Source organism: Toxorhynchites rutilus, chromosome 1 (assembly GCF_029784135.1).
Source record: "Toxorhynchites rutilus septentrionalis strain SRP chromosome 1, ASM2978413v1, whole genome shotgun sequence".
Classification (NCBI taxonomy): domain Eukaryota; kingdom Metazoa; phylum Arthropoda; class Insecta; order Diptera; family Culicidae; genus Toxorhynchites; species Toxorhynchites rutilus.
This window is the reverse complement of record NC_073744.1, coordinates 18,391,026-18,418,176: the sequence shown is the minus strand read 5'-3', so window position 1 is coordinate 18,418,176 and position 27,151 is coordinate 18,391,026. Positions and strand designations below refer to the sequence as shown.

General features: G+C 37.6%; 1 protein-coding gene across 9 annotated transcripts in view; it reads left to right on the top strand.

Annotated features, from left to right (window-relative positions):
- Nucleotides 1–24,625, top strand: part of LOC129763581 (protein phosphatase PP2A 55 kDa regulatory subunit) — a 99,158-nt gene extending 74,533 nt beyond the window's left edge. For all 9 annotated transcript variants that reach the window (XM_055762791.1, XM_055762792.1, XM_055762798.1 and 6 more), the window contains 3 exons: nucleotides 1,331–1,482; nucleotides 22,173–22,982; nucleotides 23,073–24,625. In XM_055762791.1, coding sequence (XP_055618766.1) covers nucleotides 1,331–1,482; nucleotides 22,173–22,982; nucleotides 23,073–23,441 — 1,331 coding nt within the window. In that variant the 3' untranslated portion in view covers nucleotides 23,442–24,625. The remainder of the gene's footprint in view (nucleotides 1–1,330; nucleotides 1,483–22,172; nucleotides 22,983–23,072) is intronic.
- The last annotated feature ends 2,526 nt before the right edge of the window (nucleotides 24,626–27,151 follow it).

The following is a 27,151-nucleotide window of genomic DNA, read 5'->3' as shown; positions in this document are numbered from 1 at the left end:
AATTTATGTGCTATTCAGTTATTTCCTCAATTATTCTAATAAAATAAGGAAAAACGTTAACGTGGACAACAGGGGGAGGGGTATGAAAATGTCCACGTTTGTCCACGGAGGGGGAGGGGTATGTGGACAGCCCCTTATGGCTTTTGAGGAACGAAATGTTTCTTGAGCTCCAAGGTCAGAACAATTTTTTGGAAAACCTATGCGATCGATTTAAATTAAAAATAGCTCAAAATTAGAATTAGACTCTCAAATGTATCAAACACGATGAAAAACCAAATACAGTTGAATCCGTTTATAATGACATCGAAGGGAGGTCATAATAAGCAGGCGTCATACAAAGCGTTTTGTAGAAAAAAATTACGTAATAATAGGTGGTGGGTCGATATAAGCGAAGTCACGATAAACGGATTCTACTGTATTTCAGCCAATCCATTCAAACTTTTAGATAAAGAAAACAATATTCGAGCACTAATTAACTTAATTTTTCAATTATGTGTAAGCAATTTTGAGTAAAAATTTACAGAATTTTGGGTTGCTCTGGTTCACCGCGTAGGTGCACAATTAGTCAATTTACTTACGAGATGTCTCTGATTGTTAGGGGATCACCAATCTTTTTTATGACGCTTAAATCTGTCAATGAACATTGAATTGATTCCTTCACACACCTTTTTCGTGTTGCATGATAATCGTATACGAAGTTCATTCATTTTAATTGTAAAATTGGGATTCTTTTAGATGGAAAGACCGAAGATGTATTTTTCACACGAAAAAAAAAACAGCACACAAACATACCTCCGTAATTAGAAGAGAAAACCACCTTTTCGACGGCGACGGCATGCAACACGTCATTAGGCTTCGCTTGAATTCAATGCTATCTTTACCATATATTTTTTACTCCACTTCTGAGATAATGAATCAAGCGCGCGCTATCCGGCTATGGGGTGGTGGTCAATCGCAGCGACTGCGGACCACCAAAACATGCTTTCCCTTTGCTGTCGCCTCGTTGGTTGGTTGGTTGGGTTGGTGGTCGTTTTGTTGGTGTAAACATGTGAATTATCGATTTAGGGTTATGGCGAACCAGTTTTGAGCCGAACCAAAAGCCCCGCGCGCCACAGCTGGTGGAAGGCCACACGATTATCGAACGTGACGCGATATGATGATGCGTGTGTATGTGTGTGCTGTAGTGCTTGTTGTTGTCGTTGTTGGTCAAATCGTCAATTTTCCCCATGACTCTGCGGATGTCCATAAAAAAAAAAAAAAAAAAAAAATGGTATGAAATCTGTTGTGTGATTTCTCACTTTGTCTTTCTCCTTTTCCGTTTTTCCCGCAGGTAATGGCGATACATCCTGGTGCTTTTCACAGATAAAGGGTGCCCTAGACGATGATGTGACGGATGCAGACATCATCTCGTGTGTGGAGTTCAACCATGATGGCGAGCTGTTGGCCACCGGCGACAAAGGCGGCCGCGTTGTCATATTCCAGGTAAGAAGCAACACAATATTATGGTTTCTGTTACCAGCGCACGCGGGATTATTTAAGCAGATCGGAGAAAAAACCACGACGACGGATTCAGCACAGGGATGCCATAATAAAATCTGTGTTTTTGGTCCGAAAAAATCTTTTTATCTTAGTTTTTTCTCAAAAAATCTGTTTTGAAATCTGTATTAGACTTATAAGTCCAATTTTGAAGCATAATTTTACCTTTAGTATCGTTGATTGGCATAGTCATTGATTAGACGATGCTGATGGTGTCCACTTAAAGCCACACACAAATGTAATGGTTGTAATTAATTAAAAGGTAGCATAATGAGGAAACAATTCAAAAACTAGAGGACTGTCTACGCTTGAGAAGGGAACAAAAAGATACACCCAAAGTTAATTTTTAGCACATGTTATGGCATCCCAATGAGCTGAAAAATAACAGAAAATGTTCCACTCCCCAATACATGTATATCATTTGTATAATATATATGCTAGAACCAATATGAGCGAGCGAAACAGGAGGCACATTTAGATGAAAGCATATGAAAGCTATTCGTATTTGTTAGCCAAATACACGGCCCAGACAGAGAAGGATATATTCTCGTTGATGTTCTGCTTTATCCTCTTAGAAAACACTTTCCAACTTCATTTAATGATGAGATGTAACATTATCACACTTCTATATAACAGCACTGGCAGTCATATGGATAGCGTGGTCGTGTAAAGTAACTTTGGATTCCAGCGGGCCTTGGTTCGATCCCCATTGACGTCGTATGGATTTTTTTTGGCACAATCCCAAATGAGATGAGAAAAGAAAACAGAAAGAGATACACTCGCATACACACAAACCATTTTTAAGCTTTTAAAACAGCTCATTATTTGCGCATTTAACCTTCCAGCACACGAAATGGCATCATTTCTGCCAAAGATGAAATGTTTTCAGCCAACGCTAGTTTGGGTGTACTATGAAGCTAATGCTTAGGGTACGGACAGGTTTCGATATTATTTTTCATTGATGTATTATTCTTAGCATTTATTGCTAAAAAGAGTAAGATAAAGTGCTCTGGCCTCCGAGATAATCCGAGTGAATTCAGGTGTTTCAGTTTGTTTTGTTCACTTCAACAATCAATAATAAAACGTAGTTCAGAAAACAATAAAATATAAAAAAAAACATCTAAATTAGTGGATTTCAATAGCATTTTGGAAGTGAAAAACTTAAAAGTTAATAATTTTTAATTTCATCCTAAAAAGTTATATCAAACTAGATTGTTTCTATTAATTAAATTGAAGCTCTCTAACCGCTCTACAATTTGTTCTTTGACACCCAACTTCTATCCTTCTTAATTTGGCTGCAATATCGATATAAACAATTCCTGGTGAAAATGCAATCGAAATCTTCAAAAATCACGATTTTTACCCCACTGTACATGTAATAGCCACTTTCACCTTAACGTTGAAATAAAAAAAATTGTAAGGGGTTGTATCTAGGACACGACCGCATATTTTTGACGTAGAACTACGCAATTACATTATGCAATCCACTTTCCATCTGAAAATATTGCACGTCTCATGTTTGCGTAGTTCTCGAACCGCGAAAGTTCATTCACCTTTAGTATCTGAATTGACGATTTTCCCCGGCTTTTCAGTTTAAAAGTACTTTTAGGGAAACATATTCCGGTCTGCACAACGTCAAGCAAGTACAAAAGTACTCAACACTAAAAAATATCCCCGACTTGCATATTTTGACAATGCGGGTTCCCCCAGGTACATTGATTTTGAAGTCCGTGTTAGGGAACCACAGATCGGTGGGAACAAAAATACCCCCAAATTGCATGTATATCTGCAGAGCAGAATTCCACAGGTATATCGATTTTGAAGTCTGTGTTGGGGAAACCGTAAATCGGGTCAATCAAAACTTGACAGTTAGGGCGTTTAAATTCATCTGATGAAAAATAATATTTTATTGATTTTGATGGACGCGTAGAAATATTAACCATCAATTGATGCAAACATATTTCCGATCTGTTAAGAAATGTTCCAGTTATAAGCATTCGAAATATGGTTAGCGTTAGCACACAAATCGGCAGAACAAATGTATGGGAAAAAGGAGATTCTTCCAGTTTTCATGAATTTAAACCGTTTAGAATTGTAATGTGCAGCATATCAAACAAATCTTAGAGAATTTCCGATTCGATTGGTATGCACATCATGAGAATTTGTTCACCGTGTAAATAGCTATTAACGTTAACTTTATTTCATAAAAACGTGACCTGTTTTCTGATTTGGCACCCTTCCTGAAAGACGTAGTTCTACGTCAAAAAAATATTTTTTTACAAACTGTATATAATCGAATCACATATAATCGAGTTTGTGAATAATCGAGTCCGACCTGTATTAGGTATAGGAAATTTTATATTTGCATTGCGATGGATTGTTTGGGAAAGCCTAAATCAATTGGTAAAATCATCATAAATAATTAAATCATCATGAAATGTCTGAGCATAAAACACACAAAATTAAACAATTTTGTATATGTACTCCCCATATATTCTCGAAAACGTAATCCTGCGTCAAAACGTCTCGATCCTCTTTTTAGATATATTTTTTTGAATATACAAAAAAAAACTTTGAAAAAATGAAATTCATCAAAAAAATGACAATCATCTCGATTCCGCCGGATTTGCATTTCGTTCGAAACCGTTATTTCGTTCGAGTTATAATTTCACATTCCTATTTCGAACGATTTGTCCATTTAATGTTCGAAGAGAAACAGATCGAACTAAATGCAAAAACAACTCGAACGGAATACAGAATGGAATTTTATCAAGTTGTTCGAAATATTTCGAATCTATCGAAATACAAATAGAAGTGAATATGAGCGCCCTTTTGTATTTTACATTCTTTGTGCTATAATAAGAAAAGACAAATAGTGTTATTTATTTATTACTAGCTAACCTGGCGGACTTCGTTCCACCCAAAATAGATTTTTTGATATGATTTTTTTCGAACGTTCACGTTTTATACATACGCAAACGTTTGTGGGTTCAATCGTAGAACTCTTCATTGATTTATCTTCTAATTGGCCCATCAAAATTTCGTTTTAATAGAAATTTTCTAGTACTTCTTTCAAAACTCAAAACTCAAAAACTATCAAAAACAATTATTTTCAAACACAATTTTTACTAAAGATTCTTGATTCATTTGCAAATAACATGTTTCTCCGTTACATGGAACACATTTTTGACACAGAAAAGTAAGTTTTCATTCAAAAATTTTTGAATTTCAAAGCGCGCTATTCCACCTGAGAATCCATTGCCATTTGCGTTTCACACCAACGGAACATGAATCCTCATTTCGCAAACGCAAAATCTAATTGAACTAACAACGATTTCATTCAAGAACAAATAATAACTTTCAATTGAACTACCCCTTATAGTTTTTCAAAAAAAAAAAAATTTACGGACAAAGACGAATGCAACGAAATAAAGCCGACTCAAATCGGACCATTCCATGCGTACTCAGGTTTTGCGCTCACCAACACATTTGGCGTTCTATTTTAAGTTATATAAATAACACTAACCAATAACGCAGTCGTTTGCTTTAGAATGTAGGACATCATACTACATATGAATGTCGAAAACAGGTGATTCTCATTTAAACAGATTCGAAGGCTATATGAATAAAATGGGTGAAATGGGAAAAACATTATTAATATCGAGCCGTAACTTTTATTGGAACATTATTTTAAAAAATCTCTATATTCTGTATGAAACCCAAAAAATGTGTAATCTATATCTACAGATTCTTGGTCTCAAAAAACCGAAAAAGTCTGTAGAAATACAGATTATTCCGTAGATATGGTAACCCTGGTTTAGCATGAAAAAGATGGCGTTAATTGAATTTTGAATCCGAGAAACAACATGTGAGTGAGTGCGCGATGTTTCGAGGAGGGGGAGATCATTTAATTGATAGGTGTCGAAGGAATTGCGTCTTCTGTTCGCACTGATACCTACTTCCGATAGGTATCCGCCACTGTTCATTGAACGTGGCCGCAAGCGGACAAAAAATAAGCAAACGTTCGGAGTTTCGACATAGATTGAGTCTCTTATTGAAAGAGTGATAAATGGGCATGTAAATATGTGAACGAACACTATCGTTGTCCTTTTACGGAGCGTGAAGATATTTCTGTTGTCTGGGCAAGTACCATTACATAAAACATCAATTGACGGTTCGTATCCCATCTAACTTTCAAATCTTCCAGATAACTACATTGTGGTTTTGGGATGTTTGTAAAACACAAATAAATTTGTCCGCAGGGCACACAACCGTTGTTTGTGGTGTGGTTTGATTGAGACACCTGCGCGTCATGCTTGTAAAAAACAGATAAGCTAATCGATTTACCACACATTTTTCTTAATCATTTTACCCCATCAATCACACCTCCTGCCACACGCACCGTGCGATGCTTCTATGAAACGAGATAATTGAATAATCAACAGTCATTTCTTTTTATACCTAACCCCACAAACACGAACACGAACACGCACACGAACAAACGACTGAGTGAGATGTATGACAGTTATTACCAGCGACTAACCAACTTCTCCCACGTGAAGCGAATAGAAAAAAAGGTGTCGAGTCGCGGAGTCTTACGCAACTTACTTTGCTTGCCAAATTTGGAACTTAATCTGAGCGCTCGCGGTGGGCCGTAGCCGGAATCTACGAAGCATCATTAGAGGGGTTAAAACGCGCAGAGTATTTCTTCCAGTGTTTTTTTCTATAAAGACAGCGAGGTTACTGATGGTTATTTATGCGGCATTTTACCATCAGTAGTAAGCACACCGTGTATTTGTTGAACGCGGTATGCGGTGGTTTTATTGTCTGGCGAGAAATAAGCAAAGCTTGGTTCCTCCGGTTCCGTTGGTTCCGTTTTACTTTTGAGCAAGATGTAACATAGAACGTCATAAGTCAGAAGCTCGTTTAGTTAAATGATAAATCACCCCGCCTTTTTTATTTGTCAATTTAAATCTGTTATAGCGCAGCAGTATCACATGTAATGAAAATTTGAACGCATTGCATCAAAATATGTCTGCGAGACAATCAAAGTAAACAAGTTTTCTCAACACTGTCAAATCAGCTGAAAGTTGTTTGTATGTATCCTCTCCCACCCCTCCTCGGCTCAGATGTAAAAGATAATGTGGGTACAGAATACGTGCAACAAAACTTGAAAAAAAAAACAAGAAAAAACACCCAATACGAGAGTAGTGTTGTCCGATTCTTCCAATAATTTGTTTATCCTCGGATCGAGTATTTTTCTGTTGTTTGCACTTTACAGTGCATTACGCAGTTTATTTATTTGCTCCCCCTCTTCGACTGCGTCATAAATATTGTTTCCTCAAAAATTACATTAAAGGGAGTATTCGTGTGTGTAGCATTTCTAGGCACGGGGTTTGGCGGAGGTATTTTGCTTCTTATTCCGGTTTGATGTCTCCTGCACTTTGTAAACATGTAAACTTTGTAGACTTTGCTAACAACTTTTCATAATTTTCTGGACAAAACAGACTTACCATGTGGTCGGCGTTCAAGCAGACCGGTCTAAGTAACAAAATAAGAAAAAAAGAATCAATAGTGGCAAACAATCATGATTTTTTTATTTAGGACTACGTCTTTCATATCTATACCGAGGTGTAAAATAAAATCAATGTAGTTATCGAAAACGAAAACGTTACTCCTGAGACCGAGTTTTTGAGCGTTAATAGCTCCTAAACAACTGAACGAAATGGTATGATAACCACTTCATTCGAAAAATAAAACGTCTACGCGATATATACTTTTTACTTTTGACGTAGAACTACGTCTTTCATTAAGGGTGCCAAATCAGAAAACAGGTCACGTTTTTATGAAATAAAATTAACGTGAATAACTATTTTTGCCGCGAACGGATTCTGGCGATTTGCATTCCAAACGAATCGGAATTTCCCAAAGATTTGTTTGAAATGCTACACATTACAATCCCATAGTCTGTATATAGTTTTAATTGATGAAAATTGGAAGCATTCCCATTTCCTCATACATTCGTTCTGTCCATTTGTGTGCTTTCCCGAACAGAGCTGTCAATAACGAGCAACCTATCGACGAGCAACGAAGGGGAAATCGTAAGATGTAAAGTCTCCGTGAACAAAGGAAAAGAAGAAGAACGAAAGGGAATATTTTCCTAGAGTATAAACAGTGGATTTTGCTGAGGCAAACTTTCATTCTTCGTGAGGAAATCGACTGAACAACATCGTTGCTGGGCGAGCTGGACGGCGAGGGATCGAATGCCTTTCTACAGGCGAAGGGGTGGAGGAGTAATATTATGGATGAAGTAAAATCGGCCTTTTTGAAGGTTAGAGACGAATGAACTGAAGAAGTTTAAAGTCTCAAGCAAGGAAGGAAGGCAAATTTTCAGTATCGTTCTGTATTCAAAGCAATGAATATCGCTTGTTCTTCCTTGTTTTGCGTCATCACATGTCTTCGTTTCGGATTGAGCTGTGGACGCGACCAAATTACTCACTCGCTGATGTCTCTGGCATTGCAATCATTGCATCAAACTGATGCCATTGCATTAAGGTTCTGAGCTACACAATTGTGTGGGGAATCATCAAGCTAGACTATCGTCAGTTCACCAAGAAAATAAATGTTCTGGAATTTTGTCAGTGATTTTATTTCGCATGACGGTAGGAAAACTCTCTCCACAAAGGATGACAGCCAAGCTAATCTAGACTGGCAATAGTTAGTTGCTTCAAGCTATCGATATATGGATATTTGTACGCGTACGTGCGTGTTTCATAATCCGTACGTAAAATAATGCATCTTCGCTACGCAGAAACCCCATTTGATTCTGCTCCCGTGTGCATTATGAAGCAGTGCTACTTTTTTCGAGGTTGTTGAGACAGATAGAGTTTATTTCTTTTATTTAGTCACCAAGAAAGTAAATGTCGTTCTGAAATTTTGTATGTGATTTGGTTTCGCTTGTCGGTAGCAAAACTTTCTCCACTATGGATGACAGCTGTGCTTATCTCGAGCATGTATTGTTCTGCGAGCACAAGAATGAATCATCAAACAATTATCGTCAAATGATTCTACAAAAAAAAAACATTTCAGGGCGACCAAATTGGTAGAATGGTTATTTCAAAATTTTCGTAGCATTATAAAACAATATCCGCAGTTATAAACAAGCGAATTGAATTAAACTACAGCGTAGTTCTACGTCAACAATGCGGTCGTGTCTTGAACACAACCTCCTATAATTTTTTGATCCAAAAACTTGTTTCAATAGCCTTAATATTGCTTTCAAAACAGGCTATTGAAATCACCAATCGGTACATAAGCGAGCGCCGCTCGGAAATCCACTCAGTTATAATTGAACAGCGATTGGAGCATGTTGTCGCTGTTGTAGTGAAGCTAACTTCGTTCATCGTGAAAGCGCTGATGAACGGTGTCACCAAGAACCTGTTTATGCACATTAAGCCAGAAATGAATCCATCAGGAGGAGACTGATGCCACTGAAAAGGCGACCAAGAATTTACCAGCATACACACACGTATACGCGCGCAAACTCTTTTCGTTTGGTGGTTATCCAGCATCGAGAAGAATCCGGAAAGATGTCATCGTTGCTGAAAAATAATCTGCCAGTTCCCCTTGGAATTGAAAAATACATTCAAGCGAAAGAGTTTATTTTAATGTTTTCTATTCATGCCAAATACATTTGGTTTTGTGATTTTTCAATCAATTGCAGTTAGCAGGAAAGCTTATGAAGATTATTCTTCCCCATCAGTATAATATTTTCGTATCCAATATTGGATGCATAAAACCTTGTGCCTCCAACGTAACGCTCTCGTTTTCGAAGTCCCCCTAATATTCATTTATTTATTCATTCAGAATGAATTTACTTCAACTTCAAACAAATGGTCACTAAATCGACGATAGTCCTACGTCAACCTTGCGGTTATACTACAGATATAACCCACTTCCTGTTTTTTAAAGTTTATTGTTAATTCTCTAAGGGGTTGTCCACCAGGGTTACCATAATCTGTATTTATACAGATTTTTCAGGCTTTTTGGAACCAAGAATCAGTAGATACAGATTACAGATTCGTTTGGTTTTCATACTTTACAGATTTTCCAAAAATCAATATTATTTTTTCCCAACCCACCAATTTCATTCATATAGCATTCGAATAAGTCTGAACGAGAGTCATTCTTGCATTCATATGTGGCGTGAAGCACTGCTTTTTCATGTTTGATCTAGGACGAAAAGATGCAAAAGTTCGCGTCATCGGCTAGGTTTACAATAAACAATTAACACTGTTCATCTTTTTTCCAATAAATCACAGTGAATGCGAATTTTTACGTGGAATACCATCAACATCGTCAAATTCATAATACAAGGAAACTTCGATATAACGTACCCTCGTTATAACGTACCCTCGATATAACGTACCCTCGTTATAACGTACCCTCGATATAACGTACACATTATCAAAGTCCAAAAAAATATTTTTTTGGATATTTTTTTTTCTGAAAGAACAATAAATTATCTGTATTTTGATACTACAGCTTGTGTTGTAACTTTAACCAATCCCGAAATACAACTGTTTGGTGATTCCGGATTCTAAACGAATCAAACGAAACGTCTTCTAATTGAATCCTTACTCAAACAGCAACACTATAAAGTAATATAAGCTACGTTTCAGAGTTCTTTATTATGCTTCGATATAACGTACAATTCGATACAACGTACAGTTTTGAAAGTAAAATGTACGTTATATCGAAGTTACCCTGTAACTATGCTAATCAATGATACTAAAAATAAGATTACGCTTCAAAATTGAGCTTATGAATTTAACCCTAAATTTCGACATGTGTATCGTACTGTTCGCAATTATTTTTACTTGAAAAAGCAGTGATGTATAACTTCATTAGATTATGAAAAATGAACTAGATTCCTTTATTTTTTGTAAACATCTGATAAGTATTTACCAAACAAATGTTTTTATGTTTGTGTTTAAAAAATATTTGCTATAATTATTCTTCGTGTAATATCTTTCGCATGTATCACAAAAATAATTAGTTTTGCGTCTTTCGCCTTTTATCTTTCTGTTGAACATACAGAACAATGCTCTTTACATCTACACAGTGCCGCACTACATGGAGTTTTCCATTAACCCTTTCCTGAAGCATGGATGACATATTTTGTTTATATTGAGTACCGTTGTCTATTATTCATCGTAGCACCGTTTTGGTTCGTGAATAAGTTCACCAGTAATTAAAATTCGTTTAAAAAAATTGTGAACTGATAAATTGTTGCCTCAATTATAATATAAGTATACTTCTTTACTTCAGTGGCTGATAGCAGACGAACGACCGCAAAGGGTTAATACAGATTTTCTGAGAAAATACTCAGATTAAAAGATTTTTTGAGACTAAAAATACAGATTTTCTTATGGCAACCCTGTTTTCCACATACCACGTGGACAGAAACAGCATGATTTTAGATACACCCCCTCCCCCTCCGCGGACAAGTGTGGACATTCCTTATATCCCTCCCCCTATTGTCTACGTGGACATTCCTCCAATTTCGGGAAAAAATTCAATTTCATTTTGAGTTTGTCTATTTTCTATTCCATGTTTTATTGATGAAAATGATAGTTTTATCAATGGTAACGATTTGTCTTGACATATTCGATTTATTTCAACATTGTCCGAGAGGTCAATTCCGAATTCCATTTACGTTTTCTCCATATCCATATCAAACTATCGTTTGTGAATCTATTCTCGAGTATTTTTATTAAAGCTGGCTGGCTTTTGAGTTCTCAGTTCTCAAAATCGAACAATGAAATCAAGCACATTGTTTGAAATCAGTTATTGTCATTCATCGAAGAAAAGCGAATCTCGAAACAATACAGAAGTCGTATAGATTAAAAAAAAAAGATATGCTAATATCATCGTGCTGTTCAAATTGTGAATTTTGCAATATTTTACTAGGATTGGATTGTTCAACACACTCGAATTGCCGCTAAAACGCAATTTTTGATGCTGTTCATTTAACTGATCCATAATAACATTAGTTTACTATCCGCGTTGACTGCATTAAGCTTAGTGCTACGTTTTTAGGAAAGGATAATGACAATGGATTGAACACATTGAACGACTAGATGTCGACATTGTACATTCGTGATCTCGAATGGCGAATATTTTCTCGTCTAAACATCAATGACTTTCGCTTTTACTGGTTCGGTAGTGCGTGATGGCTATAATGAACCTAGTCAAAACAAAACATCTGCAGTTTCATCGTGATCGCTGATTCCGTTGACCTATTACCCTTAATTGTTAAATCATGCTAAATATTGTCCGGAAAAATTCGTGCCGATTCTAAGGAAGAAGTCAAAAGCATATTTTTATACACATACATCTTTTCGAATCTACATGCACCGTTTTTTTCCTGAATATTTCAGCATCCTTCACGCAACTTGAGAACTCCATCCTCTCAGAACTTCTTTGTTTTCTCGTAAAAAAAACTGGGTAATGCGCTTTTTATGCTATTCAGTGAGTTGATGTTCTTACAGAAATCTTAACAGTTAATAATCTGAAGATGCAATATTTGGGGAGTAAGGCGGGTGAAGTTTCAAAAGCGCTCTGGATCTTTGATTTTAATACTGTTAGCTGCTAGCAGTACTTTTTTTAATATCTCATCTGTTTATTTTTATTAGGCTCATTTAGCAATTCAGCTGTAACAGAGTCGAATTTATCGTGTACATTTTTTCTCATGTTGTATATTGCACAGTAGCCATTTAGGCGTAAGAGTATTCCTATCTTATCGATACACATTTCTATCTATCACACAGTAGCCATTTAGGCGTAAGAGTATTCCTATTCTATCGATACACAACACATGTCGCCTTTTTCGGCGTATAAATATTCCTATTGTTCGAATGTTCACAGTTGGACTATAAACACAGCGGGACTGTTGATATGAGGCTTCCATTGCTGTGTTATAAATAGCACCAATTACCGATGCAGCAGATCGCACGTGAAATGAGAAGCTGGGATCACCAACACATGATGATTGTTGCGTGGACGTAGTAGCTAGAGCAACACACAAAGATGGTCAGTTGAGGACCCTGAGTTATGAGCTCATGATTGTTCGCTTAGTAGCGAACACGCACGAAGACCCCCGAACTAGCAGTACTTGTAAGAATTCGTCGAGACTAGTTGCCTGGTAGGAGCGCATGATACAAATTTTCTTCCGGCTCCACCAGACCCAGCCATGGCTTCCTTCCGGCGAAAATCTGCTTCGGAGTTCTATTCACTTGCCCAGATTTTTTTCAACTCAAGATTCTTGTGAATGATTTGCCCTTCACAATTTGCTACTAATATGTATTTCCGTTGGGTTTATGAAACGAATCGCAGATTGAGATACGTTCCTTCAAGTGTTTTTCGGTAAAATAAATCCTTACTCCGGAATCCCTTTTAGTACCGGCAAAAAGAACGTGCCTTAACGAAGAATACTACTGGGCTGAAGCGGCGAATTTGCAGAGGTTTGCGAAAATGCTCGAAAAACGAATGTAGAAGTGATATTTACAAAATAAAAAGCAGAATATTCGTAAATAAAGGGAGAATAAAACGATACGAATTGTGTTTCATTATTTGTTGAAAATCATAAGAATAACATGAACATAAGAGGACACGACCGCATATTTTCGACGTAGAACTACGCAATGATATTATGCAATCCACTTGTTTACCACTTCGAATATTATTTTAGAATGCATCGAAATTTTTGTGATAGATTATGTTTTTCGTTACAAGTAAATTTGATGAACGTCCTTTTACATTTGATATGATGCCTAGGACTACCAAAATATGTGAACGGAAGAATTGTCAAGCGATCATTGTATTTTACATTTCCCTCTGATATTATTGCACATCTCATGTTTACGTAATTCTCGAACCGCGGAAGTTCATTCACCTCTAGTATCTGAAATGACGATTTTCCAGGCTTCTCAGTTCAAAAATACGTTTTAGGGAAACATATTCCAGTCTGCACAACGACAAGCGAGTACAAAGGTACTCAACACCAAAAAATACCCCCGACTGTATTTGCAAAGCGGATTCCCCCAGGCACATTGGACCTGATTCTCGAATACACTTCACGGTGGAAACGGAATGAAATGTATCCGCGATGACATCGGAACGGTGTCGATATCTGGATGCGAAATTAGTTTTCCACTAAAACTTATCATTATAATATAAAATTATCTTCAGATGAATTTTTTGTATGAGATTATTATATCACATACAGAAAACAAAGTTTTCCACTCACATTGAATGCTAGTTTGATACGAAGCAGTTAATTTTCATTAATGATTTTTTATTTGAAAAGTGCTCATTCTGCCTGAAAACTCATTATTATTTTCGACACTTCACTTACTCGTAAAACGTAGTTCAAGTGCGTGCCGTTTATTTCGTTTCCACCGTGAAGTGTATTCGAGAATCAGGCCTATTAATTTTGTATCCGTGTTAGGGAAACACAACTCAGTGGGAAAAAATACCCCCAACTTGCATGTTTTGACAAAGCGGATTCCCACAGGCACATTGATTTTGAAGTCCGTGTTAGGGAAACACTGCTCGGTGAGAACAAAAATACCCCAATACCCCTCCAACTTGCATGTATATTCGCAAAATGGATTTCCACAGGTACATCGATTTTGAAGTCTGTGTTGGGGAAACTGAAAATCGGGCCAATCAAAACTTGGCAGTTAGGGCGTTTAGACAACGCTTGACATTTCACAGTTATTCAATTGTTCATCTCATGAAAAAAGAACTAGATGAAAAAGTCACAGGAGGGTTGTGTCCGAGACACGACCGCATAATGGACGTAGGATTCCGTTAGGTTATCTGTTGATTTTGGATAATTACATCGTTAAACTCTTTGATAATGATTAGGTGGACCTGAAAAGGGCCGTTTTGTTTGGTTGTTGGGTATTGTTTGTTCATTCCACCAGTGTTTAACGGTTGATGATAACAGAAGGATGATAAACAGTCGTTGGATGGTGCGTATCAGATAAAGGATACCGAAGTGGAACGAGATATGATGAGAACCGCCCTCTATGATCCTAGAAGAGATGCCTCTTGTGATATGTATTGATGAAATAAAGAAAAAAATTCACCAATGTAATATAAGATAATCATTAATACCGAACACAATTATCAATTTTTCTTATTAGTAAAAACATGTAAATTACCTTTCCCATTTCAAATATATTTTCGCTATATTAACGAAAATATATTTGAAATGGGAAAGGTAATTTTCTTTTATAATTTTTACTTTCTGATTGTTTATTCAACCCAATGCGAATTTTAATTAGACTAACAATACCTAATACTATATGTACACCTAATACTATGTGTACTCTATGTAGTGAGACTCTATGTTGTATGGGAAAGGGTTAACACAACGGCTATCGTATACAATTTTACACCTACCCTTGTGCTAAATTTTTCACAATACACGATCGGACATTGATATGGAGTTTCATGAAGCAACCAACATTAAAGTTCCAAATTTACATTTTATTTGCTAGAATTATTCGTATCACTCTTCTTACTTGCAATATAAAAATGCCCCCGACTTTCATGTATTTGCAATGCCGATTTCCCCTAGGCAGCTTGGTTTTGATGTCTCTGTTAGGGAACCGCCGCATGTGTCGTCAATTTCGACCAATCAGAAGTGGGTATTTCCGTTAGGATAGGGGTTGAGATTTTTCAATTGATTGATAGTTAGTTTAATGATATATATTATTTTATTCAATATAAAAAATTGTTATGGAGTGCTGAAATCGATTGACGCAAAAATTTCATCAATCCATCATGAAATGAATGAGCAATAAGCGTTTGAAATTGGACAATTTTCGCGATGTGTTCGATTCTCGATTTTCAATTTGTACCCCAATATGTTCCCGAAAGACGTAATCCTACGTCAACAAAACATTTTATTAATTGTGATAGACGCGTAGAAATATTTCCTATCAATTGAGTTACAAGCATTCGAAATACGGGTAGGGTTAGCACACAAATCGGCAGAACAAATGTATGGAAAAAAAGGAAGTTCTTCCAGTTTTCATGAATTTAATAATTCATATCGAACAAATCTTAGACAATTTCCGATTCGATTGGTATGCAAATTATGAGAATTTGTTCACAGTGAAAATAGTTATTAACGTTAACTTTATTTCATGAAAACGTGACCTGTTTTCTGATTTGGCACCCTTCCTGAAAGACGTAGTTCTACGTCAAAAACACCATTAAGCAATTGGTCGAACGATTACCGGACATCACTAAACGAAAGTACCTTCAGGAAAAATATTTTGAAGCACAGCATCGCCGATTGGAAGGAAACTGACCCTGTGTTTACATTTTTTGTTCACAGTTTGTATGAGACGCGACGTGTTTGTGTACTGTTTTTTTTGCGTCGTAGCTGGTGGCATATTTTTTTCAATAATTCACGTGCAGAGCGATGTGTTTTGTGTGAGTGGGTGAAAACACTCGTTTATAAGTTTTTACATCTGTCCTGTGACATCGCTTCAAACATTGGAAAGGATTATCCCAACAAATTTTCACTCTTATGGGATTCATTCATGTCATTTTCATTCCAGTCAATTATGCATGTCAATCTTCAAACTCCTCAAGATTATTTTCCGTATGAAACCTAGTGCATTTTCGTGCAAATATATCAGCGGAAACTAAACTTAACTTGTCGAAATTTCGAAATATCTTGTTTCGTTTACTTTTCATTAAGTCAAGAAACATCATCAATTGAAATTTGAAATATATATATATGAACAATTTGGAAAGCGTGACACGATATGCTGGTAACCCACAGGCATAACTCTCCTCACAAGTTCCCTCTAATTTCACAAATCAATAGTGTCTGCTCTTCCAATTCGCTCGTAAATCAAGCAGTATTAAACCACGCTTACACAATAATTCTCCCGTTTCTTCTAAATTCCCCGCTAGAATATGCAGAAAAAAACATGCGAAAGGTCAGTAGCATGCTTAACCCACAACAACAATAACATCAGCGGATCGGTGGAAATAATGAGAAGCAAAAAAAAGTGGCAGGCAGCCAATCTTCAACCGCAGTGTGCACCTTGACATGAAAAGCAATCATCATTCAACTGCGGGGGGAAGGCTCGTTGTTATTCTCCTCCTTCGGTGTGTGTGTACAACAAACGAAAAATCGCTCCCCACTTTCTCGCTACAATCGATTTGACAATCACAAATGGTGAGCGCTTCTGGGATATTTTTCATTTTCTTTACTCCCCAAAAAACCGGTCTGCAGAAACAAGAACGAGAATGAAACGTGACAGTTGTTCTTCAGTACATGCATCGCAATGCCGCCTTTTTTGGAGCGCCTTGCTCGCGTGGCTTTCCGAGGATTTTAAAAATTGACAAATGATTATCTCTATCCTTGTGGGTGTGTGTTTCGTTCGGCTAGAATGAACCGTCAATAGGGCTCTTGCTACACAAAAATGTAGAACATGTGTTGGGCAAGCATGTATAAATGTATTAAAATTGCATGAATCGTCGAGATCTAGTGTCATCTCGAATTTTTTTTTGTCAAAAATCGTTTTTTTGATGTGGTAAACATTTTGTATAGGGTAACTTTTTGAAATTTTAGGGTCGATTTTTACCCATACATTCATTGGCACCTATATAATCGAATCCTGTGTATAATCGAGTCAAAAAAAATTATTCGTTTTCCATATATGTATTTTTCGTTCATTGAAAACAAAAGAATAATTAAATTTTTGTTTCATCCCCTTAAAGTCCGAAAACATCTTTCTCACGCGATTTTTTTTTCCTGAATCTCTCAAGAGGTGATAGATGAAACAAATCCTTCTACACATATGTTTGAATTTCAGCAATGACAGAGTTATAGAACTTTTTTTCGTTTCGGACTTAGCTTGTTGCCTCCAACTGGCTTTACATTGCAAAGTACGCTATGTATTTTTTTTCAAACTGTATACGATCGAGTCCAAAATTTTATATAATCGAATCACATATAATCGAGTCCGCCCTGTAAACAATTGTGGTTTCATTGGTATGAGAATAGGAACATACCATAACTGCATGCTCGAGATAAACATATTTCACACAATCCATGCGGGTGGAGCGTGTTTTTCGGGTCTCTTTTCGAAAAGAAGAACGTATAACGACCTTCTAGAACAGTGCTTTTCAACCTTTTTTGCTCAAATTTCCCCTTTACGAAAATTAATCCCAGTGCTTCACCCCTATCATTATTTTGTAAAAGAGTCTGTAGCATATCAGTTAAGTAATGTAAGAATACAAACGGTTTTTAAGTTATATTCGCAACAAAAAAGGTATATAAAGTTTGGCAAGTCAGTATGGCATCTGCGCCTGAACGGTTTCTGCCAAAATCGAAATTCTTCGTAATTCGTCTTCGATATCCACTCTGTTACGGTGTTTTGTTCTCATCAGCAGCATTGCAGCATACGAAATCCATATTCACGTAAATTCTACGCAAAAACAACAACAAGCGTAGCGCTTATTCCGCATATCAGAATAAGAATCGATCATTTGTAGATCGTTGAGTTTGTTCTGAAATAGATCCGACACTTTCGTCATTGCCAGTCGTAAGGCATTTCAAACCATGTCCAAATTTGTTCTTTCATATAAGGAAAATATGTTTCAAGTTTATCTTTCAAGTCTTGACAAATACTGTACAATTTCCTTTTTTATGGTCTTTTGTACTGTTTCGTCGTCTGTTCCTCCATCATCCACAGACGAAAGTCTTTCAAGCATTGTGAAGTTGTTCAATTGAACATTATATTCCTGATTTGGAAATGTTTGCCGAGGATCGCAAATTTGAGCGTATCCAATAAAGTTACTATGGAAATTTTTGCTAATCATTGTCATCTTCAAAGCTAAGTAAATGTGTAACATTCCCTTGCACAATTCGCCCCTTTCAATTACCAAATTCCCCACTAGGGGGGAATCCCCCACCGGTTGAAAATCACTGTTCTAGAATCTAGATAGTTACCAGATGATAAGGGTTCTGGAACTTCAAGTTTTCATATTTTTTATATTCTTTGTCTCTGTGTTCTTGGTAAGCTAAGAATTAATGCCTGTTATTTTGATGGGGCACAAAAAAGATTATATAAAAGGATTTCTAGGAACTTCTTGCGACTTGTTTTGTTGTCGATATTGTTCAATCCATATATTATAACAAAACATCCCCGAAACTGTAACTGTAAAAAATAACCATAGGCCACCGATTAGTATATAGCATGGATGGCCAAATGGTAGTCCGCGGTCTACAGGTCGCCCGCGTAGGTATTTTCAGGCGCCCGCCAGCTGGTCTAGGATAGTATCACCTCCAAACGCAATGAATTGAATATTTCTCCACTCTGTTCACTCTCTTAATATTTTTTTCAGGTTATTAGTTATGTTACATTAACACATCACGTTAGACCATAACTTGTAGTAAAGCAAATAATTGTCACTAGGTACAATTTGAACATAGTTTTCTCTGGGCGTATTATTTGTTAAATGACCAATTGAAAATGCTGGAAACATCCGGCATAAGATTTAGAAAATCAATAAAAATTAAATTTTTGGAGAAAACTTTGCTTTTGAAGACTGCGAATGCGTGTTTCAATGAAGTGTTGTTATTATTTTTTTAAAACTATATGATGGGTGATGTGAATTTGTTGTGCAGATTTCCTTCAAGAAATATAGTTATGAATAGAACAACAGTGATGAATGAGAAATAAGAAATTTCCTAAAATTTAATATTGGGCTCCATGATGTAATTCTAGTTGAACTGAACTGAATTTTACTCGTTAGCTCGATTTTGCTGTTATAGATACAGTCATAGATGTCATAGAGTTATAGATGCAGTTCGCAACATATGACGTTCGAGAAAGAACTCGATTCGATAAGATTCTATCGATTACAAAATACGAGAATTTGCTCGGTGTGACAGTTATAGGGATCGAATTGACCGTTCGATTCAATCTACATAATGGGCCAATATTTCCGGTAAATAGTTCTTATTATTGATGAAACGGGTAGTAGTTTGGCCGGATATCGGATATCCGACATGCTTCCAGGCCGGATGGGCGGATATTCGGTTCTTTATTTGTAGACTAGCTGACCCGGCAAACTTCGCCCCCCCCCCAAATTTATTTTTCGTTATAAAATTCACGTTTTTTTACTAAGCGCACGTTCATGGGTTCAATGAGTTCAAGATTATTCAACCACTTGCAAATAACATGTTTCTCCGTTACATGGAATAAATGTTTGATACAGAAAATATGATAGAATAAAAACAGCCCTAAATTGGATAATTCCTCTCTCGAGTTTTGCTCGGCGATCCATTTTTATTTATATAGATAGAAGACGATATAGGAGTGCGTTTTATCACACTAAAATCCAATTTCGTTAGCGCAAACATCAAATGGACTAACAACTTTTATCAATAGGTGATTGTAGAACATATGCGAATTAAAATTTTCAATTTTTCACATTTTCCTTCAGAGTTTTCCGAAAATTATCAACTGTCATGTTTGGTTGGGATATGTGTATTATTTTTACGGAACCACTTCTCCATTCCAGAGAAGGGAGGGGTGCCATACAATCATATAGCGAATTCGTTTTTAAAACTGAGTCCCAAACTGACTCTGTAATAAAAAAACGTTTTCAGTTTCACGAATGGGGTGGTTTGTTGGTGTGCGTTATATAGTCTGATTTGTTTATATTTACGACGGCAAATGTACAGTGTCGACGTCTGGTGGTGATATTAGTGCTTGGGAGGTAAATTGTTCTCCATCAGATCAGAAGGGCCAAGTGCAGTGTAAACATATAAAAGTTTGAATGAAAATTTTTACTTAATATTGTTTGATTACCTAACACATGTAGTTCTGACACTCACTTAACCATTTGTCGATGCATTTCCTGTTTGCTCCACAAATAATTACTATTATAATATAAAACCATCATTAGACACAGTTTTCGTTCAATATTCTGCGATATCGGAAAAAAACTTTTATTTAATCACATAAAATAAATATTCGATACGTTAAAGTAAATTTTCATTCATAATTTTGATTTTGAAATTTATTCCACCTGAATATCCATCATTATTTTCACCTCCCAATGAAAGCACACGTAGCTTAATGCCGTCTACTCTACTCTTCAAAATCAGAATCCGAATTGGATTACGATTCCAATAATACAAAAGCAAAAGCAGCAGGTTTTCCATTTTCATAGTCTTTATTTTTAGATTTTCCAAAACAATATTCGGAACTTGACAGTTCAGTATAGTTGTATTGGTGAACCCGAGTGCCAACCCGTGAAACATCTCAGTGCGAAACTAACAGCTTTCGGGGCGAACTAGTGCGACACTGAGTGCGAAACTGAGTGAATAAAAAAAACGTTTTGACAGCAGTTAGGGTTAAGCACTGGGGTTGAAACTGAACAAAAACGATTTCGCTAATAGAAACATTTCGCGTACCCAAAAACCCTCATATCCCAAATTTGGCTCCATTTGCTTGATTAGTTCTTGAAGAGGGGATAGGTGTGTCGAACCACCATAGAAACATTTATTGCTCCCTAAAACTTCCACATGCTAAATTTTTTTTTATTTGCTTGATTAGTTCTTGAGTTATGCAGAAATTTATGCTTCATTTGTATGGCAGCCCCCCCTCTTAGAGAGGGGGAGGAGTGTCTATTCATCATAGAAACGTTTCTTGCTTCCTAAAACCTTCACATGCCAAATTTGGCTCTATTTGCTTGATTAGTTTTTGAGTTATGCATAAATTTGTGTTTCATTTGTATGGCCTATGATTTTCTTTAAATTAACCCTCATATACTTGAAAATACGGTCTCACAGATCGAGAATCAATAATTTTGTTTTGAGGAGGCTGAATTTAATGGCTATTGAAAGTGTATGAAATTGAAGAAAAGATATTATCTGGAGTTTTTTCATTTAATTTTATCTTTTCTAAGTTTAAATAAATACCAATTACGCCCAAAAATACACAATAGCAAAATTACAGAGACACGTACAGTCTGTGACAGCGTGCGCGAGTGTATGTACAAGTTATGATTTTGCGCGCGAGTACAGGAGGGTTAAAACTTTATTTTATCGTCTAGCACTACATTCATTTTCTAATGACATTTTGATATAGTCGATAGACCGCATGTATGTATGACCATTGTATTGAGCAATTAACTACACGAAAGTCAAACATTTATATTTTTCCTTTGCACGTATGAATATAACAACGAGTGATATATTAATCCATTCAATCCGGTAATGATATTTTACATTATTTTCAATAAATAATTCGCGCTACTAACATTAATTTATACATTTCATTGAACAATATTCGAACGGACACACGTCCCCTTCGAACCAACACATACGATATGCTAAACAATGACAAAGCTGGAGAGAATCGCAAAGTCGTAGTGTTTATTTTTTCTGAGAAATGAACGAGTTTTTGATTTCTCGATCCCACAGATCTATGCGCGAGTATAGGAGTGTCAAGCACAAATCCCAAACTGATTCAAAAGAATATCAACTGAATAATAGTTTTTTTTCTTCGTATGCTCCCGTACAGAGAGATCCTGCCTCCAAATCGTCGACCCCGCGACGCGGCGAGTACAACGTCTATTCCACCTTCCAGTCACACGAGCCCGAGTTCGACTATCTCAAGTCGCTAGAAATAGAGGAAAAAATCAACAAGATCAGATGGCTGCGGCGCAAAAATCAATCGCACTTCCTGCTGTCGACGAACGACAAAACGATAAAGCTCTGGAAGGTGTCGGAGCGGGACAAACGGGTCGAGGGATACAACACGCGGGAGGACAACGGCAGCATACGTGATCCGGGTATGATTAGCTCGCTGCGGGTGCCATCGATAAAGCCAATGGATCTGATGGTGGAGGCATCGCCCCGTCGGATCTTTGCCAACGCTCACACCTATCACATCAACTCGATATCGGTCAACTCGGACCAAGAGACGTACCTCTCGGCGGACGATCTGCGAGTCAATCTGTGGCATCTGGAGATCACCGACCAGAGCTTCAACATCGTCGACATCAAGCCGGCCAACATGGAGGAACTGACGGAGGTCATCACGGCGGCCGAGTTCCATCCGACCGAGTGCAACGTGTTCGTGTACTCCAGCAGCAAGGGTACAATTAGGTTATGTGATATGCGCTCCTCTGCGCTCTGCGATCGGCACGCAAAGCTGTTCGAAGAACCGGAGGACGTGGACATCACCAACAAGAGCTTTTTTCGCGAGATCATCAGTTCGATCAGCGATGTAAAGCTGAGCAACACCGGCCGGTACATGATTTCCCGGGACTATCTGAGTATTAAGGTGTGGGATCTGCACATGGAGACGAAGCCAATCGAGACGTATCCGGTAAGAAACAATGTTTTATTCTACTTGTATTAGCGCTCTGGGTTTCGGTTCTCATCATCATCTTCAACATTTGTTTTTTTGTTTCTCCAGGTGCACGAGTACCTTCGCACGAAGCTGTGCTCACTGTACGAGAACGATTGCATCTTCGACAAGTTCGAGTGCTGCTGGAACGGCAACGACAGCTCGATCATGACCGGCAGCTACAACAACTTTTTCCGCGTGTTCGATCGGAACAGCAAGAAGGACGTCACGCTCGAGGCCTCCCGGGACATCATCAAGCCGAAGACGGTGCTGAAGCCCCGGAAGGTGTGCACCGGTGGCAAGCGGAAAAAGGACGAAATCAGCGTCGACTGTTTGGACTTTAACAAGAAGATCCTGCACACCGCCTGGCATCCGCTCGAGAATATCATCGCCGTCGCCGCTACCAATAATCTATTTATATTTCAGGATAAGTTTTAGCTAATAGTAAGCATAGTAGTAGTAATAATCAATTATAAATGTTTAGGTTGAAAACAGGGGCCGCGAAAAAAAACCGGGGGAAGAGAAACAGTAAATTGGGGGGTGAGAAAGTGAAGAAGCAGATGAATTTGGCAAAGTGCGGAGCGTTTCTTAGCGAGAGAATCCAAGTGGTATATTTGGAAGCGAACTTATGCAGGAAGATTAAAACGTTGGAATTATGAAAAGGAACACAGCAACAAAAAAACATAATGTGAAAGCTTTTTATAATATACCATACCAAGAGGCAAAGGGCAAACCATACACTCAGCAGATTAAAGAGAGGAGGGAAAGTAAAAAAGGAAAAAAAAATAAAAATTATTATTACTATTATTCTTAATTAACTAACGAAGTAATAACAACAAGAAAAAAAAAACATTGATCAGGACGTAAGGAAATGTTTGAGTGCGTGCGTATTGAAACCGAGAGAGAGAGAGTGTGTGTATGAAGTGATTGAATGCTAGAGCCCGTTTGTCAAAGAGCTCTAGAAAACGTTAAACAAGCAGCATCAGCAGTACCGATTATGATTATCAATTAATTGATAGTTCAATCTTAAATTTCATTATCAGTATCCGTCATTGTCAGCACAGCGGCAGTAGTTGAATCATCCGTTTTAAAAACTATTAATTAGACAGTGAATATTGAAGAATGGGAATATGATACAATAGAAAGAGCAGAATAAAAAAACATCTAGTACTAAGCAGAGCAGAAGCGCAGCAGCGATCCTTTTGAACGAACAAAAAAAACAAAAAATTGGAAGGTTAGAATCAATCAACAAACGAAGGAAGCGCAGAGACACAGCAGCAGCGAAGCTAGAGCGAACTTGGCCGAAAGTTTCACAACATTATTAGACACACAGCCGAAAGTGGAGACAGTGTACACCAACTTGTTGCATTCATTACTATTATTATTATATGAATTATTGAAGCATTGGATAATTGACCTGGTCCCGGGTCCTGGCTCCTCTTTCTGGGAGACTCGGAGCTGGTCTAGTTTTTTTAGGCGAATATAACATTCGAAAATAAGATGGCAAGGTTTGGCCCCGCGATGTAGATCGAAGGGAGAGGAATGGTTTCATACACTACTTTCTCGTCTCGGCAGCATCCGCGACCGAACGAACGCTTTTGTTGGAACCGAAATAATACACAGCCTGGTGTTGTCAATTGATGTCGAAAGCCCTCTTTTTTACCTGTCGGATAGTTTGCAGAATGGTGATTTGTTGCTGATTGATAGTGGGTTAGGTCATTGTTCGAACAGGGGCTAGGTTGATTCCGCTTCCAATTTTGGTCTTTGGACAGTGCAATCTGAAGATTGTTTTTCCATAATTATGCTATCATTTCTGAGGAAACCCAAACGTATGATTACACATCTTTTCATATGAACAATAAGTCTGAATTGTATTTCGAATGACAAAATCAGAGATGCAGTATTTTTTCTAACGAAATTACAATCCAACCCTATCGAGAATCGACCTTGTAGATCCCACCATGACTTATCTGATTATCATTGAAGTTTTATTCTACGGTTGTATTTAAGAGGCCTCAAACTTTGTAGCTCATTTGCCTCCAATGTTATTGAAACCGCAAACCACTTGAGCGCTTCTCACTTGGTCTTAAATAATTTGGTCATTTGGGATTTCAGCAATAAACACAAGTATAAAGATAGAGGGCGCTCATTTCTTACAATATATTTTCTTGGGAGCCAAAAAAGGCACTCTGAATTTATAATATAACATGAAAACCTCAGCTTCAAGAAAATGTATAAAAAAATCATGCCATCTATCTTTAGCCGAGTAAATTGTAAAGAACAAATACAATCAATATTCAACAATTAAGGAAACACTCAACTCTGCGCACATTCGCGTTTTTCAGACCAAATACACCAATTGACTATTGGTTGTGCGTGTTTGTACTGTTGAAAAGTTAAATTGTTCTTTTGTCTATGTTATACCCCGATAATTCACCGAAAAAAAATTAGTTGTACAGAAAAAAAAAATAAAAAACAAATTTGACATCACTGAAAATGTTATATTTTTTTTTCCTGTTAGCATCAACGCTAAGACACAACGAAACATTTCTTTTCTGACGTAATAGTTTGAACAATTACCATGTAAGATCAATTCATGCGTTGTAATAGATTATGTCCTTCGTTACAACTAAATTTGATGACCGTATTTTTACGTTTGATATGATGCCTAGGACTACAAAAATATGTGAACGGAAGAATTGTCAAACGATCATTGTATTTTACATTTCCCTCTCAAATTATTGCATCTCTCATGTGTATGTAGTTCTCGAACCGCGAATTTGCTTGATTTGATGAACTTAAGGCACTTAGTTTCGATTTTGACATACACGTCCATTGTTGAATCAACCGATGTTATCGCAGCAAATAGTTATCAGCAATTTGCCTAATTATCAAACGGTATGCGTAGAAATATCATCAGTTTTCATCGTGATGGGGGAGATGCAAAAACGGCTGATTGGTGGCCGATCAATGAAAGAATGTTCAGACTGAGGATGCGAGGCAGCTTCTTCAACATCAGCATTATCAACGTCCACCGATGACGATGAAGAATTCTACGCGCAGCTAGCGCGTGAATACGATCGCTGCCCAAAACACGACATCAAAATCGTCATCGGTGATTTGAACGCTCAGGCCAAGACCAAGAGGAGTTCAGACCGGTTATTGGTTAGGTTCAGTGCCCATTCTCTAACCACTTCTCGGGTATCATCGACGTCAGAACCTATCGTGGCGCTAACATCGATTCAGACCACTACCTGGTGAAGGTCAAACTGCGATCTAAGTCGTCAATAACATACGACACCAGCGCTCATCACGGTACCATCTAGGACGACTGCAGGAGCCGAACGTTGCTGCAACATACTCGCAGCGTCTTGAAGCTACGTTACCGGGGGCAGACGATCCGGATGCTGCTCCCCTCGATGAATGCTGGAACATCTTGAAAGTAGCAAATTAGCAGCACAGCAGAGATCGTCATCGGGTATGAACCACGAGGACAACGGAACTAATGGTTTGACGATGAGTGACAAGCGCTCCTGAACAAGAAGAATGAAGCATGCACAGCCATGCTGCAACAAGCGACTCGACAAAACGTGGAACGATACAGACTGAAACGAAGGCAGCAAACACATCTCTTTCGGAGAAAAAAGCTCCGCCTGGAAGAGAAAGAGTGTGAGGAGGTGGAGCTGCTTTATCGTTCTCGAGAATTACGGAAGTTCTTCAAGAAACTAAACGCCTCGCACAAAGGCTTTGTGCGTGTATGCACCGGATAGTCAGGATCTGAAACACAAAACAGCTACCGGAGGAGTGGAAGGACGGGGTAATCTGCATCTATAAAAAAGGTGACAAGCTTGTTTGTGGGAACTACCGTGCAAACACAATCCTGGATGGTGCCTACAAAATTCTCTCTCAGATTCTCTTCCGCCGTCTATCGCCAATAGTAAGTAGATTTGTGGGAATTAATCAGGCCGGATTCATGCCAGGTTGCTCGACGACAGACCGAATTTTTACACTGGCAGATCCTCCAAAAGTGTCGCGAGTATCAGGTACATACGCACCACATCTTTGTTGACTTCTAGGCCGCATATGATACAATCGACCGACGACAGGTATGGAGGATCATGGACGAATTTCCCCGAAAGCTGACAAGA